Raw genomic sequence first — 19,923 nt, 5'->3', positions numbered from 1 at the left:
ATTGTTTCTTATGCAAATAATTTCTGTTGATGTATTCTACATCTAGTCATATATAACCGTGAACAAATGCTTCACTGGTCAAGAATTAGCCAACAAATACCATTTTGAGCACAGTGCTGGGAACCGTGGTGATTGTTCAGAGCAGGAGTGTCCAAACTTCTGACATGATGGCATGATGTCATGGTCTACAAATGTGCTGGTTCACATGCACAGTTAGTCCAGGTGCATGTGGCCCATGCTAGCTGGCCAAGCAAAGAGGTGACTGGCCACTGGTCACCAGGAATTCTGAAGAGAAGTCATCAAAAGGGACCTGTGTGCCGGACTGGATGATGAGATGATATGAGGGGACCTAAGGAAGCTGGGGTGACAGAGGAGCACTTTGGGCTGTTTATGAGCCAGTCATTTAGAAAATACAATATTAAAAACCCCGGTGTGCCTATGTAGGTGCCTCTAATTGAACCCTTACCTGAGGGTTCACTATTCACTTGAATTGGACCAATCCACATTTTAGCGCTAGATACAGAGCCCAAGGCCTTACACACTGCAGGCAAGTGCTGCCACTGAGCCAACCCCTCCCCCACATTCCTTTGATCTTTACCAAACCAGTTTTCTGTGACTCTCAACAGTCCCTTCCTACACTCCCTACAAAGCAGTAAGCCTTCCAGAGGCTGCCACTGTGCCACCGGGGATCTCAGGCCTTCTCTCTCTGAGGCAGGCATGGCTGTCTCAGTCCACACAGTTCAACAGGACTTGGGTTGTAAGAAGAGGGAGAGACCCAGGAGCAGGCACACTTGGAGGACACAGCAAGGAGGCTACCTGCAAACCCAGTAGAGCAGATTCAACGCCACAACAGCATGCGGATGTTGGACTGGCCGCGTTCAGAACTCTTACGAAGTCAATTTTGGTTGCTCAAGAAAACGCAAGTCTACAATGGCCGAAAAAGTGGAGGCCAGAGGTCACCTTTGGGCATTTTCCAACGTCAGAGCTTGTGTCTCCTCCTCTATAGGACTGTACCTGAGGCTGCAGTGCTGTAACAAACTTCTGAAAGCGATAGTGTTCTTTCTTCCTGTATTCTACATATTCTTGTCACAGTTTGGGCTCCTGACGATACTCAGCATTTCAAACTATACTTACCAGACAGCCTGAAGGCCTAGCCAAGTTCAGCTGGCCATGGCAGGCCCCCTCAGCCAGTGGCTCACCTCAAACCATTCCAGACTACCATCGCCTGTCCTTTCTCCCAATGCCTGAAGGCTGTGCTCTGCGCGTCACTTACAGAACAGAGCTAGCTGGGAGGATTGTAGAGGTTACCAAGTAGGAGATCCCTGCTGGGAGAAATGAGGCCCATGAAAAGCAAACACTTTTCCTTGGCCTATTGTCAGGAAAGGAGGGAACCTCCTTAGGAATTTTCAACAGATAAGTCATTATATATATATAAAGCTGCTGATTCAAGAAAGAAAAATGAACTCAGAAAAGTAGTTCAAGGGCATTTTCTAGGTCTCTCGGCAGTTGGCATATTGCAAATGATATAAGTTCAAGGTGCAGGACCAGGGAGCTAGCAAGGTAGATAGGATGCAGAGGCAGGATCCTCATTCAAAGTGAACCCAAGCAATCAGCTCTCCATCCCTACTGCTATAACAAGGTACTTCAGTCTGGCTAATTCATAAATAATGATGTTTTTTACTTATGATTCCTGAGACTTCAAAGTCCAAGATCAAAGGCCTGACAGACTCAGTGTCTAGTGAGGGCTGGTTTTCCCACTCTGATCGTGACGTGCTCCGTGAATTCTGGTCCTCTGGTGATAGAAGGATTGGAAAAGAGTCAAATGCTGTTTCCTCACATGCAGAAGAGATCTTAGAAGGCCTCATTGCATGCTGAAGCTTCTTTCAGAAGGGCATCAACCCATTCATGAGGGTGCATCCCGAGGCGCTCTTCACTTCCTCAAACCTGGGGTTTGAGTTCCAAATGAGTTTTGGAGGGACATATTCAACCCACAGAAGAGTTAAATATCTTTGCTCAAAGCAAAACTACCATTTCTAAGAACTACTAGGTCATTGTAAGGTACAGAGTTCCAAAACAAACAAACAAACAAACAAAAAAATTGTGCCAGATGCACTTGTCTCTTTGAGTTTGATTTTATTTTGGAAAATCTGGTTATAACTCATCCACCCCTTCTAGGTTCATGGATGCATCAGAAGTGAGTCACATTTTTTAAAAGTAAAAATTGTATTTATTTATTTATTTATTTATTTGCTTACGTGAGAGTGAGTATGTGTGTGTGCACTTATCTGTCGCATACATGTGACATGGCATGTGGGAGATCAGACCTATGGAGCTAGTTCTCTCCTACTATGTGAGTCCTGGACAAGATCCTCAGGTCATCAGACTTGGCAGCAGGTGCCCTTCCCCACTGAGCCATCTTGCTGGCCCTGTACACCTCTAAGACAATTAATAACTGGGCATGCGCACTATTTCATTCTGTCTCAACAAAGAACCCTTCCCACAACTGCGGTTCATAGTCAAATCGTCTTCATTTTTACTAGTGGCGGTAACAATAGGCTTTGATTTTTGAACTGTTTGCATGTTACTATCTCAGTTTATTTCTGAAACAACTTATACAGTCTCTAGTATCTATTCCTATGTTGCTGTGCAGGTCAATCAATCCATCCTTCCTTTCTTTCCCCCTTCCCTCCCTCCCTTCCTTTTTTTTTTTTTTTTTTAAGGGTTTCTCTGTGTAGCTCTGACTGTCCTGGAACTTGCTTTGTACACACCAGGTTAGCCTGGGACTCAGAGAGCTGACTGCTTCTGCCTCTCAAGTGCTAGGATTTAAAGGTCTGCATCACCACGTCTGGGTATTTTTTTTTTCTCTTTTTGGGAAGGAGTCAATGTTCCTTAAAAGTCATTTGATGCTGACTTTCACAGTTTTATAGGGAGAATATACTTTGTATTTGGCATATTGTTCCTTAGCTTGTTTCCATGACAACAAACCTGGAAGGAAGCAGCTTGAGGGACAAGGGTTTATTTTGGCTCAGGGTTCAGGGGATGCAGTCCATCATGGCAGGGGAGGTGTTGTAGCAGGACTAGCTTCTGTCTGTGGTGTGGGGATGTTTGGTTACATCTAGGCAGATCAGGAAGCAGAGAAGGAGGAAGGCCAACATCCATCTGTCATTATCCTTTGCCCCCTTTTATTCAGCTCAGAGCCCCCATCCATAGTGTTATGATGCCTGGATTCAGAGTGGGTTTTCCCTCTTCAGTTAAACCTATCTGGAAACAGACTTGTCCAGGTGTGTCTCCTAGGTGGTTCTAAATCCAGTCAGGTTGACAATGAAGATTAGCCATTACACGTGGTATTTCGCTAAAATCAATTTATTGTTTTTTAAAAAAAGTTTGAATAATTCCCTTCAGAATGATAACTTTAGATAAAAGTGGGACATTGGGCCCAGAAGTGAGTGACTGGGGGCTTGAGATTGTTCTCTGCAAGAAACAATTGCTCCCTCTTTGATTGATTAACTGATTGAGTGATGTGTGTGTGTGTGTCTAGATGCATGAATACACATGCCACAGTGCATGTTTAGGAGTTAGAAGACAGCTTGTGGGAGCCGGTTCTCTCCTTCCACTATGTGGATTCCAGGGTTGGGACTTCAGTCTCTAGACCTGGCAGTTGGTGCCTTTACCCATTGAGCCATCTTGCCATCCCTAGAGTAACTCCTTTCCTTAGGCAGACCTTAACTGAGGAAGAGGAAGAGAAAAGAGAAACTCCAGACAGACACGTTTAAGACCAATGATAACTCCCTGTTCAACCCCAGAACTCTGAGGAAGAGAGTTGTTCCTTACCTCCTAATATTAGCACTTACTGCTCAGGATTCTACCTCGGATAGAGTGTAATTCACAGGAGGCATTTGGAATTGGGCAGCTTCTCCTGCAGGGCATACTCACTAACCACTCAGTTTTCCTTATCTATCCCTGTATACAACAAGGTGCTGGGGCTGAACCAAGAGCAGCAATTTTGCACATTTCTTTGCATCTGGCCTTTCATATCAGCTGCTTAGGGACCCAGAGCCACAGTTTTGGTGGTGATGGGGTGCCCTTGCTGAGTTTTCTAGAATGTTTTGCAGAGACTGAGTTTATAACCATGCTGGAGAGAATGGTTCATGATGGGCTCTCAAGGTGGTGGGAGAACATCCATCCGTCCCTTTTGTCTTGTGTTAGTTACTAGCTACAGGAAACATGGGTTCAACTGAGCTGAGAAAAATAGTTAACGCTAACCACCCAGTCACTGCTCCCGTGCTCTCAGAACCTCTTCCATAGACACTCAGGGCATGACACCCTATCCCCGGAGGTGGGAGTGCTGTCTACAAGCCCATGCGCACTGGCTGGTCTCTGGTACCCAAAAAGCCATTTCAGTCATTCCAATTTGCATCTGAGGGAGTGGGTGTTAGTCTTGCCTCAGTTCTCATAGCCATATGAGCTTGAGGTAGGGAATCTTGGTAAAGCTTGGGCACTGGCTCACTCTGTTCCTCACATGGGCATTGGCATACCCTTCCCGAGTGACTGGCCCAGGACACAGGACACAGTCACAGAGGCCCAGGGACTCGTGAGCCATGCATTTGTTGTACCCCATTCAACCTATGATGGGTACAGGGAGAAACCTGGAGAACTAAGTCATCAGTGACTCCCTCTTCTAGGCCAAGCCCTCTCCTATGCACGTTGCTTGTCTGAGCAACTAGCATTTGTAGGAGGAGAAGGATCCAGGAAACAAAATCAGGGGTGGGCTAGGTCCCTGTCTCCACAGGAGCCTTGTCTTTGCTTTCCTAACCTGTCATGAACTATGTTTGTCCTTTCCCAGGCTCGCCTGGCCACACTGGCTCAACCTCCATGAGCCCATCAGCAGCCTTGCCCACAGGGAAGCCCATGGACAGCCACCCCAGCTACACGGACACCCCAGTGAGTGCCCCACGGACACTGAGTGCTGTGGGAACCCCCCTCAATGCCCTCGGTTCTCCGTACCGAGTCATTACTTCGGCCATGGGTCCGCCCTCAGGAGCATTGGCAGCCCCTCCAGGAATCAACCTGGTGGCCCCGCCCAGCTCTCAGGTAGGTGTTCTTTCTCTCCAAGGTTCATTTAGCCATCTTCAAGGCTGGAGGTTGCTCTTGGGTAGACCACAGGCCAGACCAAGAGCTTGAGCTGGACCCATAGGCAGGTGAGGTTTCTGAAGCAATTGGATTACCTCTGTGGATGGCTCTCCTTCAGGACTTCACTGTCTGCACCTTCAGTCTGAGAAGGCCAACAAAGTCTGTGGTCCATGAGACTGTGGTCACAAGGGCACTTCTCTCGTGGGCTTCCTGGATGGGATTTCATCACCTCTCTGGGGTGTTTGTAGACACTTTCATTTTTTCTTATTTCATAATGAGTATCTAGAGCAGTGGTTCTCAACCTATGGGTTGCGACCCATTTGAGGGCCCCATATCAGATATCCTGCATATCAGATATTTATATTATGATTCATAACAGCAGCAATGACAATAATTTTATGGTTGGAGGTCACCACAACATGAGGAACTGTATTTAAAGGGCACAGCATTAGGAAGGTTGAGAACCTCTGATCTAGGGGTTTGGAGAAATGGCTCCCCCAGTACAGTGCTTGCCATGAAGGTATGAGGAACTAAGTTTGGATCCCCAACCCCCCCCCCCAAAAAAAAAGCAGGGCACAGAATGCCCTCACAATCCTAGTGCTGAGAAGGTAGAGACAGGAAGATCCATGAGGGCTTCCTAGCCACGCATGTCAACCTCTGGCCTCAATACATTATGTGTGTATACACACATGCATACTTATGTACACACACAGGAATGAGTATCTAGGCAATGAGATGCCATATGCTTTTGTTAAAGGGAATACAGAAATGACCAGGGCAAGTCTTTGCTAAGCATTTTCAACGGAGAGGGGAAATAGGCAGGCATAGTGCATAGACAAATCTAGAACTAGGCAAATATACATCCATATTGTGCCTGAGACTAAGGGGAGTCAAGGAGAAAATAAAACCTGAATTCTGAGTGTCTCCTGGTCAGTGGAGAAAAGGTGTATGCACAGCTCTGTGGAGCTCCCAGGATGGCCAGATGGCTTTGCCTTTCTTCTAAGATTGGCAGCTTTCCCTTCTTGGAGTGGGTTGGCCACTGCTGTAATAATGCTGTATGAAAATATAATCCCCAGGCTGGGGTGCTCAGTGATTAAGAGCACTTACTGTTCTTGCAGGGGACTTGGGTTTGGTTCCCAGTGCCCTTATGGCAGCTCACAATTGCCCGTAACTCCCGTTTCTGGGGATTTAATGCCCTCCTCTGGCCTCTGCAGACACTTCACAGATGGAAGAACAAACATACATGCAGGCAGAACACACATACACATAAAATAAAAGGCAATAAAATTCTTTAAAGAAAAGCAATCCCTAAGTCATCAAAGCTTGCAAAAACAAGTATTTACCTTCCACTAAAGATGTCCATGCTTCATAGGGGCCTAACATGCTAGCAGGACTTTGCCCTTTGTGTCTTAAGCTAAAGGATCAAGAGCTAACTAAGAAATAGTTCTTCACAGTCTGTCCACAAAAGTGCTGTCTTAGTTTCTTGTCCTGTTACTGTGATAAAATTGCCTGACAGAAACAACTTAAGGGAGAAAGGGTCTATTCTGGCTCATCGTTCTGGGTGATGGTCCATAACTGTGGGGAGATGAGACTGCTGGTCACATTATAGCCACAGGTGAGAATCTGAGAACAACATTGTCTTCAAGCTAGTGCTCACGTTGCCTTCTCCACGATTACACAGTTCAGTAACCGTATAATAGTGCTCTGCCTAGGGGACAGTGCCACCCATAGTGGGCAGGTCTTCTCACCTCAACACAAGATCCCCCATAGACATCATGGCCAAAGAACATCATAAAGATGACTTTATCTTTGGTGGATGGGGAAGTAGGCTGTGCCTGTTCTAGTAGGAATTACTACAAGGGCAAAGCACAAAGGATGTGGAGCATTGGAAGCGAAGATTTAGGAACAATAATCCATTTACTATACCTCCTTTTCTCTCTGTAAACAGCCAGGACCCCCCACTGTACCAGGAATCCGAATCGGTCTTAATAATAAAAACCCAGAGTCAGATATCAGGGTGAAAACTGAAAGATCAGAGAAACAGAGCAGCCAGCCACTAGAGAGACTTTTTACCTCTATTGAATCCTCAGCCTAAAAGGGACAAGCTCCTGCTTCCAACCCACCTTATCACTTCCTCTCTCTGCTCAGCCATATCACTACCTGTTTTCTCCTCCCAAATGCTTGGATTAAAAGTGTGTGCCACCACTGCCCGGCCTCTAGTGGCTAGCTCCCCAGTCTGATCTCCAGGCAAGCTTTATTTGTGAGAGCACAAACAAAATATCACCAAACCACGCCCCCTCCTTCTGCATGCTTGCGGGCAGGAGGCAACACTGGTAGCCTTTATGATGCTTAGCTTGTCTGTATAAACATTGTCATGAATATTTCTATGACAGTGTTTTTGATGAGGCTCACATTTATAGGTTACTCATGGGTAGAATGAGTAATCCAATGTACCTATGCTACTTTGGACAGTTATCATCCAATCACCTGAAAGTCAAATTAGAAAAAAGTTCTTTCCTGGCCCAAAACACAAAACACAAGCTACTGAGGAATACTATCTGAGGTGGACTTCTGGTCTGCACATATAGGAGCGCGCGCGCACGCACACACACACACACACACACACACACACACACACACTTAGTAAGTTCATGAATAAATGCATGCATAGTAAAAACTATGAAGATCTACAGTGCATGAGTGCTATTTGATTCCATCCTGTTTGGAGGCCCAAAAGTGCAGTAAATGTGGCTGCACATTTTAAACAAACAAAAACCTAAGGAATAAACAGGATAGTTGAAAATACCCATCATCGTTATCTGTGAAGACACATAAACCAGGGTCGGTCAGGAGAGTGGCAGGACCTGTGGGTAGGAAGCTGGCAGCCACTGTCTCTCTAAGGCTGCACTTAGAAATCACAATGGAGACTTCTAACTAAGCCAAACCTGGCCAATAAATTCATCTTCAGAGCCGTGTGTCAGGGCCGCTATTCCTGGACCATATGCCTGTACAGAGGGATCGGGGTTGAAAGGTCAGTTGAAAGCTTTGGTGCTGGCCAACTGGGCTGTGTGCAGAGGCTGGGCCAAGTTTGGCTTTGGTAGCTATATTAAGCTTGCCAAGTGCTGGTGAAGCAGCCTCAGACAGCGAGCAGCGCTCTGGGCTTGGGATCCGGAACCACACGCAGCTGCAGAACTTTGCCCAGTCAACCAGGTGACACACGGCAAAAGGTCTTGGTGTTAGCCACAGAGACGTAGACTCTGAGGCCTTGGGTAGGGATTGTTCCTACATCCTGCCTTCTCAGCTCAGCCCTGGGTCTGTGGGAGCTCGGCCCTGAAGCATGCTCTTTCCGTGACCTGTGAGTACAACTCGGGAGTAGTGGGGGAGGAAGTGCTTGGTACGGGAAAGCCGACGGGGTCTCCCGCTCTGCTCAGTTACTATACTCTTTGAAGTCCTCTGAGTGCGCTCTGGGCTTTAAGATCTTGAGGACCAAGGAGAGCTGAACTGGCATGGATTGGAAAGGACCGTGTGACCTTTCACAAACCACGTTAGCTCTTTTCTGTTTTGAGTTTCATTTTCTCTATTGTGGGGCACAAATGCTTGCCCTGATTTTCCTAAGGGGATTTTAATGAACATCAAAGGAGATATGGAATTGAAAAATGCTTCTTGAGTTCTGTAATGCCATGTGGGAGCCAGAGGGTATTATTATTATTGTTGTTGATATTATTATTATTCCTACATGCTATATATTCTACAAACTGACCCGTGATTCAGGTACTCTGTTGCTGAAAGGCTCTAGAGAAGTTTGTTCCAACTAGTATTCACAGAACCATGCCCAATTCGAGGCACTATATATATATAAACTTACACACATGGTTTATATACATGACTGAATCACATGTATATATATGAATTATACATGCACACATGAATTATATACACATATATGTTACATATTAATTATATGCACATAAATTATATGTGCATATAGATATGAATTATAGATGTGGATTTTATATATGTATAGCTATATGATTTAGTCTTTTGGGAGCATCTTAGGAGAGGGAACAGTTTTCAAATACCACATCTAGATCCGAGAGGGCATCTGAACATTTTTCATGTAGTCATCTAGGCTACAGATTTCATGGTGTGTGTGTTCACGTGCATGCTCATATGTGTATGCAAAGTGCTATATATTTGTCAGTATAATTCTGTTGGACAGACTCCGAAAAGGTCCTACAAATATTTGGCCTCTCCCTCCTCTCTTTCCCCTGCTGACCCTTACTGCCTGACCTGGATGCTATCCCTATTGATTTATATACTTTTTTGGCTTGCTGATTTGTTGACAATTGAGTTCTTACCCTCTCAAATGTTTTATAGCAAATGCTTTCATACAACTACAAATATTATAGTTGGAATAGTTCTAAAGATTATTCAATCTGATGATAAAGAGAAACAAAACTATAAAGTCTTCAAACAAAATTGTATTTGGAAGGTTAATACACATATCAATTAAAAAAAAGACTTGGTTATCTGGGTGTGGTGGTGCTCACCTGTAATGCCAGTGCTTGGGAGGCAGAAGCAGGAGGATTATTTCAGACTCTGTCTCAAGAAACAAATCAGTTTTGGTTAAAGCATATTCAGAAGATAAGTAGCCTCAACTTTTTTATATCTAGGACACATACACACACACACACACACACACACACACACACACACACACACACACATTCACCCATCATTTGAAAAGCACTAGTCCAGAGATGAGGAAAACAAATTCTGCTGAGTGATAGGACCTGGTCAAGATCTATAGTGAGGAAGAGTAAGGCCAGACCAGGATCCAGGTGGTGGGCCAGACCCATTACAAGATTAGAGATGGGGTCTGCTGCTGTGGATGATTGATTGACAAATAAAACACTGATTGGCCAGTAGCCAGGCAGGAAATAGAGGCGGGACTAGCAGAGAGGAGAATTGAGAGAATAGGAAGGTGGAGAGGAGGAGACGCCAGCCTGCCGTCCAGGGAGCATCATGTAAAGGCAACAGGTAAAGCCACGGAACACGTGGCGACATATATATTAACAGAAATGGGCTGAGTATAAGAGTAAGAGCTAGACAATGGTAGGCCTGAGCTAATGGCTGAGCAGTTTAAATAATATAAGCATCTGTATGTTTATTTTATAAGTGGGCTACAGGACTGCTGGGGCTTGGAGGGACCGGAGAGAAAAACTCTAGCTACAGTCTGCATCCTGGAATAGGAGCCAAACCCTGAGTCTGGCCTGGGTGGAATAACTGAGGCTGAACGCAGGTCAGAAATGGCTCAGGATGTATCCAGGAGGCATCAACCACTTGCCAAACCTGCAAGGAAAAGAAGAGCCAGTATGCTCCTGTCCCATTCTGAGGACACAGGCAACCTGCGTGCAGTGGTTGGTCAGACCGCCTGCTGAATTTCAGCTCTAAAGTGCCTGTTTCAGCAGATCTGCCTCTAATGGAATGAGACAGCAAAGGTCCAGGGACTTTGGGGCCAGGCAGCTAATAGGTCTGGATTGACAACAGCCGCCTTCCATTCCCTGCACCATTGTCTCACCCCCACAACCCCCAAGCCGGTCAGCCAGAGGGGTGGATGGCAGCGAGGACATCAACTCACTTGTCCTGACCACTTGTCCCCACCACCATTGGTTCATGAAGAAGAGATATGGCAGAGGGGCTGCTAACTTGGAATGGAAAGAGAACAGCTCAGCTCCTTCATGGGTTCCCGGTCCAGGAGAGTGGAGTAGGAAACAGCAAGAGCAGGGGAGGACTCGGTGTCTCCTGCCAGCCCCAGCCAACTACCTAGTAGGGAAGAATGATGACCTGGGACCCAGGGGCCCCGGCACCAAGCTCCAAGTATTAGACCTAGTGAGGTACTAAGCATGTCTTTTCCCATCCTTCCTCAGTGCTGTGTCCCATGCTTCACTGAGGCTGAGTTTGAGAGCCATAATTCCTCTGCCCCAAATTTCTAGCAGCCCCTATTTGCCATCCTCCTAGCCGGGCCATTGAGTCTCCAAGGCTCTGCCTCTGCCCACCTCTCCATCTTATCTACCATCCATGTCTACCCCATGGGCACAGTTACCCCACAGGTTCTTGGGTTTCCCTTCAGGCCTTCACTCAAAGCCTTTGCCCATCATCGGCCCACCTACCTCCTACCCATTTGGGGGCAGGTTTTATCCCAAGTGCTGCCACCTTCAGGAAGTCTTCCCTGATCTCACAGAGTGTAATCTTTCCTTCCTGTCTTATCCCACCCAATTTCACTGGGCAATTCCTGGAGGCAGTGCCCACATCTTCTTGCTTGCAGAACCTCCACAGTGTTCCTGAATGAACAAAAGAAAACCCCACGGCAAGGCTGTCGTCTTCATATGAGAAATAGGGGGCTATGGAGGTGGCTCAGTAGGTAAGAGCACAGGATGGACAAGCAGGAGGACCTGAGTTCAAATCCCCAGGACCCACACAAAGACTAGGTATGGTTGCCCATGGGCCTGCAATCCCAGCCTTGTGTGGGCTGGAGAAAGGAAGATTGCTGGGACTTACTTGTCACCAGCCAAGCTCCAGGCTGAGCAAGAGACCCTGTCTCAGGAGAATAAAGGTGAATAATAGGACAGGATACTTGGCATCTTTCTCTGGCATCTGCACACACACACACACACACACACACACACACACACACACACACACATACACGGGTGTACACATCTGAAGAGTTCACACATGTATACCCTCTCATGCATCCACAGAATGAAAATAAGAAGACCTCTTTGGGTTGTTATGAAGACTTTCAGTGGTAGTCAGCATTGATCTAGCTTCCCAGAGATGGTCATGTGCGTTGATTACTCTTCTGTGGCCACTGCAGAATGCAGCTGCAGAGCTAGGGCATGAGATGGGAGGCAGAGGGATGGGGGTGTCTTCTTGAGAGGATGATCCTTACTCCTAGGATCTTTGTTGTCCACCTGAGGGGTTTGAGGACAGAGCTGTGATCAGCTAGAAGGCTCACTCTTTGGGCTCATCTGATGTAATAGCTTCCATTTTATGCAGCCAAGTGTTGATTGATCTGCTCTTGAGGCAGTTAGGAAAAGCTGTCCTGATTCAAACCATGCCAGTGATTCTTTGTTTTTTAATTTTATTTATTTTTATTTTATGTGCATTGGTGTTTGTGGCTGCATTCCTGCTGAGCCACTCCTGGCCTGCCTTCAGAGAGTAGCACCTAGCCCTAATCCATTTGTTTAACCAATACCCTTTGTTTCTCTTATGTGAATCTTGTCTGAGCCAAGAATCAAAGGCCTATGCAAAGCTTGGTTCAGGAAACCCAGAAAACTGTGGTACCTGGGAAATCGAGGAATTTGCATCTGGCATTTCATTGTTGGGAAGTCCTTTCAGGTTGCTTTGAAGATATGGAAATTAACTGACTAAACTGTAAATGGAGAGAAAAAAATGCCCTGGGCAAAGGGCAAGTGCTTCAGTCCTTAGAGGCTGGACCCCCTGCAGCCATGAAAGCCTAGATTCATTCTTAAGTTCCCTCTGAGTCTTCTTTCCATGGATCTGTGTGAACCCACACACCATGCTGCGACAATCTGAGACAGGTGTTTTGTCTGCATGTGTGTCTGTGTGAGAGTGCCGGATCCCCTGGAACTGGACAGTTGTGAGCTGCCATGTGGGTGCTAGCAATTGAACCCAAGTCCTCTGGAAGAGCAGCCAGTGCTCATAACCTCTGAGCCATCTCTCCAGCACTACACCTCCTTATGTTTTAGAGGCAGAGTTTCTCTGTGTAGTTCTGGCTGTCCCAGAACTTTTTCTGTAGACCAGGCTGGCCTCAAACTCACAGAGACCTACCTGCCTCTACCTCTCAAGTGCTGAGATTAAAGGTGTATTGCACCACTGCCCTGTGCCAGTGATTCTTACCTGTAAGGGTATATTAATATCATCAATGATGTGATAAAAGTCCCACTGCAAGATCAGTTCTCAGACCCACCATGTGAGAACCTCCAGGCACCGGCTGTGGGCATCATTTTCTCTTGAAGTTCTCAGGTGGGTAGAACTTGTCTATACTACGCAGAAGCAGGATGAGATATTGGGCATGGGCTCCAGAGAGCCTGGATTAACCTCACATAGAAATGGAAAGGAATTCTTCCATCACACATTTTCATCCATTATACAAATTAATGAAATATTCACAGCCTTGAACCCACAGCCTCTGTCTGTCTCCCATGCTCAATAAATATTTGCTTAGCGTATTGAAAGGCTAGTGATTGTAAGAGGAACCTAACTTGATGCTATTATAGACTACATTTTATTGGTCTCTCTTCCTACACCAAAGTACCAAAATAGGTGAGAAATCCTACCTTTGCTTCAGTTTGGACTTAGAGCTACATGGTTAGACAATGTAATTAGAAGCTCATGAATATCACAGGAAGTCAGTGTTAACCCTGATGTTTTCCTGATGGTTCTAGCAGATACACAGGTACAGATGTACACCACCTTGCTTTCTTTCAAGTTGCTTGTGCATTGTGTGTGTGTGTGTGTGTGTGTGTGTGTGTGTGTGTGTGTGTGTATTTGAAGACACACATGCATGTGAGCTTGCCTGTGGAGGTCGGGGGACAACTTCAGTTCTTTAAGTACCATTCACCTCTGTCTGTCTGTCCTTGAGTTCTTCTTTTTTCCTCCTCCCCTTCTTTTGAGGCTGGTCTTTCATTGGCTTGGAACCCCTTGATTTGTCTAGACTGGCCATCCAGAGAGTCTCAGGGATCCACTTGTCTCCACTTCCCAAGCACTGGGATTCGGAGCACATGCCACCACATTTTGGCTTTGAAAAAAAGATTCTATAGTTTTTCCTTAGGCCTCGCCCTTGCACAGGAAGTCCTTCACTGACGGAGCTGCCTCTCCAGTCCCTCTTATGCAGGTTCTTAACTGTGCATATTCTGACTCCTCAAGGACACCAAACATTTTTGAGGACTAAGAGACAGACCTTCTAGGTTTTGTGTCTCCCTTTGCACAGCTGAGAATGTTGCTGTGTACCCCTGGCTGGATGACTGCCTCAGATTTATTCAACTTGTTTTCTCTGGTGATCACAAACACTGAGCTTCAATTTCTTGGACACCTTAAGGGCAGCGGGATAAGTGGGGAGGAAATGCTCACTTTTGACAAGGGATGGGGAAGAGGAAAGTCAAGCTGACCTACTCAGACATCCATATGTACCAGCTCCATGCTGTGGGATGTGGGGGTGGAGGGGCTTACTAGGCATTGCAGAGACAAAGCATTGGGGCTAGCATCTTCAGTGAGCTCATAGAGATGAGCCACACCTGCCCTTCTCTTCCATTTTTTCATGAGCCTGTAAGTATGCACTTTTATTTGCCTTTGTGTCTCAGAGCCCTGGGGAATGTCCAGCGATTGACTAATGAATGAATTTGCATTTTGGGGTAGGGGGCTGGCTTTTAGAGTCTGTTTGTCTTGCCCTAGGGGCTGTAGCTCTTCCTAGTGCACTGCTGAAGCTGCTGTCAGTAGTTGATAAAAATTTAAAATTGCACCTCTGACATGTCCTATGTGTGCAGTACTGTTCAGCTCAAGTAAAACACAAGAGTAAAAGGAAGGAACACAAACAGCCTCATAGAGGTGTGTTGTGGTGCTCCGGTTATGTTTTAGCTTCCATCTTGTGCAGTTGTCTCATGGTTTTGCATTCAGGTCACAGCTGAGCAGTTGGGAATTTCTGTACTTGGAAGTTAATTTTTGAAATGGAGCTCATCTCAAGCGTATGATCTTGAGATGGGGCTTACCTTGCCTATGTCTTACTCTTTGTTTTTGTTTGCATCTCTTGCAGCTAAATGTGGTCAACAGTGTCAGCAGCTCTGAGGACATCAAGCCCTTACCAGGTCTGCCTGGTATTGGAAACATGAACTACCCATCCACCAGTCCCAGTTCTCTGGTGAAACACATCTGTGCCATCTGTGGGGACAGATCCTCAGGTATGGATGGGTCCCATGAGACAGAGTTCCAGAGAAGGGGTCCCTCTGCTCCATGTGTACCCTGCACCCAGTGAAATGAAAAGACCCCTGATAGTGGTCCAGCTAGAGGCCTTGCCTATAGATTTTGCTTGTGGGGTTCAAAGCTTGCAGTCTTGATGATTCTAAAATACATTTTCTATGTGAAGGATCAGCTTCAGTGGAAATGTTTCAGTGACTCCTCTCTGGAGCAGCACAATTGCATACATGTCTGGGATTGAGGCCTTTAGTGACGATCCAATGTCCCATGCTAGATTTTCTTTAATTTTTAAAAAATTATTTCTTGTGATCATAAAGTGTCCCAAATACATAATTATAAAACCAATAAAAAATTGGAAGAACCATAAAAGTACAAAGAGAAAGTAAAAATTTTTTCCATAGTATCCCTATGAAAGAGAAACTCTTTAATATTTGAGTATATTTTGTTTTATCCTTTCACGGCATGCTAGATTTTTTTTAAAGCATGCCTTTATGGGCATAAATGTGTTTCCATTGGCTTTTCCTCTTCCATTTTACCAAAATTGCTTCTTTCCCTTCCTCTGTTCTTCCTCCATCAGTTTTTAACACATTTGAGTCTGAGAAGGAGAATGAGTGTCTGCGTGTAATACCAGCACTCAGTGCTGAGGCAGGCGGGTCGTGAGTTTGAAGTGAGCCTGGGTTACATAGTGAGACCCTGTGTCCCAATTAATTAAAACAACGAGAAGACAGAGCATGTTCTTTCTATAGCAGACCACGAAGGCTGACTGAATGTTTCTTCTTCCTCTCATCAAGGCTACAGGCCTCAGACTTCTTCAGCCTCACAGCCAACTGTTACTTGCTTTTATGACTCATTTCCAAATCATGAAGGCATGGCTGTTGCCACGACAGAATGTCAGTCACAGCCTGACAAAGTATGTTCTTTGTTTTGGTTATTTTAATGGAAGGTGGTAGGTCTCTTCATATATATATAGTAAAGCCATGGGATGACTATCACATTATGGTCAAATCAGGGTCCTGCTTCTCAAAGTTAAATATTTCAGAGCCAAAAGTACTGAGTTACCTGGGGCCAAGATGAAGGCCATATTTATCATTACTGTGAATTCCAAAAATTAGTGTAGCCAGCTAATTTGGCACAACTATCAGGCAGGCTGTCTCTAGCCAACACTTCAAAGGGTGGTCTCCACTGATAGGTAAGCTCTGGGGTGCGTGAAGTTACATTTGTGAGTTCTCAGGGACTTCACGTGGATTTTAGCATCAACGGAAATAAAACAGAATTAGATAATTGGGTCTGTGGTGACTTGGAACCACATTTTGCATTCTAGAATCAGACCTGAAAGTGTTTTAGACAATCTGCTTCGTTACATTTTTAAGTTCTGCGACTCCAGCCACGTGACCGTAGCTGCCTAGTGTACAGCAGAGACTTCCCTTAGAGCAGTGGGTCTCAACCTTCCTAATGCTGTGACCCTTTAATGTGTGACCCTCATAAAATTATTTCATTGCTACTTCATGACTGTAATTTTGCTGTTGTTATGAACCATGATGTAAATATCTGATATGCAGGATATCTGATAGCCTTGGTAAAAGAGTCCTTTGACCTTGAAAGGGGTCGTGACCCACGGGTTAAGAATCACTGACTTAGAGCAAGCGCTGTGACTGACTCATGGTACCTGTATGGAGACAGGTGTGGCAGGCAGCTCTCTTGACACAAATTAGCCATTCTTGCCAGGGATAATAACTATAGGTCCCAGAGACAGTGAAGCATACAACCAATTATTCTAGATGAAACAAAATTACTATCTATCAGAACTGTATGCCCTGCTCAAGATTGAGTATAATGTGATGCTGTAAAGATTTTATAGCGGTTTTTTTCTTTTCTTTCTTTCTTTCTTTTTTTTTTTTTTTCTTTTGCACTAACAGGCAGTAGCTCAGGATTGTTCATAGTTTATGGTATAAGACGATAAGTTTTTTAGTGGGTTTCCTGAGACCTTGGGCTTCAGTTTTGAGAACTGTTAGAACAAGGTTCTTCTCCTGCCGGGTAATACACAGCAATTAAACATCTTTTTTTGGTTGTTGTTATGTACACTAAAATATTGAGATGAGGCGGGGCATTCCCTTATCCAAATCCAAGAGTTGCTCTGTTAAGATAAATGTCAATAAAATCTGAGGTCAGGAATTTTTTAAGGCTGCTGTCTGGAGTTGCAGATAGAGGGAAGACACAAAAAGAGGTTATTTATGCTTCCTTTGGATCCTGTGGTACAGCTTGCAATGTTTGGGAGTCCTTATTTGTGCCTAGGGGATGTGGCTGTTTCCTTGGGCGGGAGGTGGGAGGGTGGTTAGTGATGGGCTTCTTCGTGGTGGGAAACCTGAATAGACACAAGAACAGTCTACGGAATGTTCTCTTGTCACCAGGAAAGCATTATGGTGTGTACAGCTGCGAGGGTTGCAAAGGCTTCTTCAAGAGAACCATAAGGAAAGACCTCATCTACACCTGTCGGGATAACAAAGACTGCCTCATCGACAAGCGCCAGCGTAACCGCTGTCAGTACTGTCGCTACCAGAAGTGCCTGGTCATGGGCATGAAGAGGGAAGGTGAGGTGCCCCCTGCTCCCCTCTGCCCAGGGAGAGCAGCTCGCATGCAGAGGAAGAGCGGGGCTGCCCTGGACGCTGTGGGAGGGAGAGGTCTGATGTGGTGCTTAAGACGAGCCTAGGTGCCACCACTTCTCAAGGCTTACCTCCAGAGCTCAGAGGGCAAGAGACATCTCTCCCTCTGTCTTCTCTCTTCTCTGGGAGCCCAAGGACAGGTGGGTCTCAGAGGTGTGAGAGGCCTCGTTCTCTGTGGTTCTGAGGGAGCATCAGACTGACCTTCGAGGCGGAGCTGGTTTCATGCTGTCGTCTTGGTCTCACTCGAAGGGAAACTGCAGGTTTGTTGAGGCCCTCTAGGATTAATAACCCTGGCCTGCTATAAATCCTGTCATGTTGGCATAGTCCTCAGCCTTTGTGGATTATTGGTGTTTACACAGGTCTGGCAGACTGGCCTTCTCAGTCCCAGAGAGTGTCACTGGGCGTTTCAGTGGTTCCATCTTTTAATTATAGTGTGAGTTAGTGGGCTACCCTTGTGACAGAGAGTAACAAATCCGAAAGTGCTTTTTCCTTGTTGGTGGTTCTTGCTTTAAAAGATCGAAAGTCATCCTGCTAAGTAACACAAATAAACTGAAGTAGGCAGTTAATTAACTAGAGGGCTTTGTGCAGGTACCTGGTGTTCCTGGGGAAAGATGTCCTTGCAGGTAGAAGGACTCACTGGGTAGGTTTCTTCAATACTTCTTGTTGTGGGATTGAGGAAGTCTGCCAGAAAGAACCAATGAAAGAACAGGTCATTGAGCCCATGCTTAGAGGAAATGCCACCAACAAAGAATATGACAAGATAAGGGTACGTTTCAGAATCGTGCAATCAACAGAAATCAGCTCACAGACGAGGAGGAAAAGACCCTGAGAGCCAAATGGCATCCCAAGCTGCCTCCCTGCTTCCTTGGGAGAGACACCAGTGTGAACAAGATGGCCAAGTCTAGCCACCCCCCCCCCCCCAAAACAAAACAAAACAAAACATCCAGATCTAACTAAGAGAAAGGAAAAAAATCTTTGCTATGGCTTCTAGGCTGTATATGGTATACACACCCTTTAGCTCAGCCTGTCTTAGTGCCCTGGCAGTGTGGAAGGTCTTTAAGTGGGCTCTGGAGGCTGCTAGCCTGGGTCCCTATGCCGGTGCTACCACTTCCTAGCTTTTGACTTCTGACAAGTTATCTAGTTTCTCTGTGGTTCATAGTACCCCAGAGAGTTATTGGAAGGGGTTAAATGAGATATAATAATCTATGTAAAGTATTGAGTATAAAATATAGCTTCTGATTTGGAAAGTGTTCCATTAATATCGGCTGCTGGAGAACCTGAAAATAAACAATAACTATTTACTACGTGGATGGATGAAGTCTGAAAAGCTGGAGTCTGGGACTGTTTTAGATCCACCAGTGTCCTGGATGTATCGGGATGTATGTTGTAGTGGGAGCTGAGGGTATCTGCCGTGTGGAATAGCGATGTGTTGCTTCAATTATAGCATTGAGGTTTACAGTACTAATAGGAGAGAGTAGCCAATTCGTCCTCAATTAGTGGCAAACTGGAATTGAACCCAGTTTCCTGAAGCCAAGGAAGAAATTTGAAGCTTCAGGGCTATTTTCCTCCAGGGTTGCAAGTCTGTTAGAAGAGTTGGTTGACGACCACAGAAAGGACTTGACTCAGTTTGCTTCTGTTTTTAAAAATCAGGACAAACAGAAATGTATTAATTTCCTAAAGATAAGCACAAGAGCATTCAGCCGTGAGAAAACCATGGACTGTAGTTCCCACGGTTGTCACTGAGCAAAGACTGACAGAGTGAACTGAAAATGAAAGAGAAAGTGAGGGAGAGAGGGAGAGAGAGAGAGAGGGAGAGAGAGAGAGAGAGAGAGAGAGAGAGAGAGAGAGAGAGAGAGAGAGAGAGAGACACACAGAGACAGAGAGAGGAAGGGACCAGGCAGAAGAGACATAAGCCTGGAAGACAAAGGAAAAGGAGAAATAAACACTCTGAAAACTTTTACTGTTGTTTTGATAATCCCCACAAATGCGTCTCAGTCATTCACTGCAATTTCAGCCCCAGGGAATCCGAGGCTGGGGAGGAGCCTGAGTGATAGACCTGAGGGCGTCTTCATGCACGTGGCAGGGATACACTTGGAAAAGATTTCTTTGGCTGTGTGTTTGCTCTTCTCTCACC

General features: G+C 45.6%; 1 protein-coding gene across 2 annotated transcripts in view; it reads left to right on the top strand.

Annotated features, from left to right (window-relative positions):
- The window catches only part of Rxrg (retinoid X receptor gamma), a 43,170-nt gene that overhangs the window by 11,011 nt on the left and 12,236 nt on the right, over window positions 1-19,923 (top strand). Inside the window, exons 2-4 of one of the 2 annotated variants that reach the window (XM_036202946.1) lie at window positions 4,844-5,091; window positions 14,969-15,113; window positions 17,538-17,717. In XM_036202946.1, coding sequence (XP_036058839.1) covers window positions 4,844-5,091; window positions 14,969-15,113; window positions 17,538-17,717 — 573 coding nt within the window. Of the gene's footprint in view, window positions 1-4,843; window positions 5,092-8,247; window positions 8,486-14,968; window positions 15,114-17,537; window positions 17,718-19,923 lie in introns of those variants that run through there. The other variant, XM_036202947.1, reaches the window with a different exon arrangement.

This window comes from Onychomys torridus, chromosome 11, assembly GCF_903995425.1.
Source record: "Onychomys torridus chromosome 11, mOncTor1.1, whole genome shotgun sequence".
Lineage (NCBI taxonomy): Eukaryota > Metazoa > Chordata > Mammalia > Rodentia > Cricetidae > Onychomys > Onychomys torridus.
Note: the sequence above shows the minus strand (reverse complement) of the source record. Positions and strands in the feature narration are given on the sequence as shown.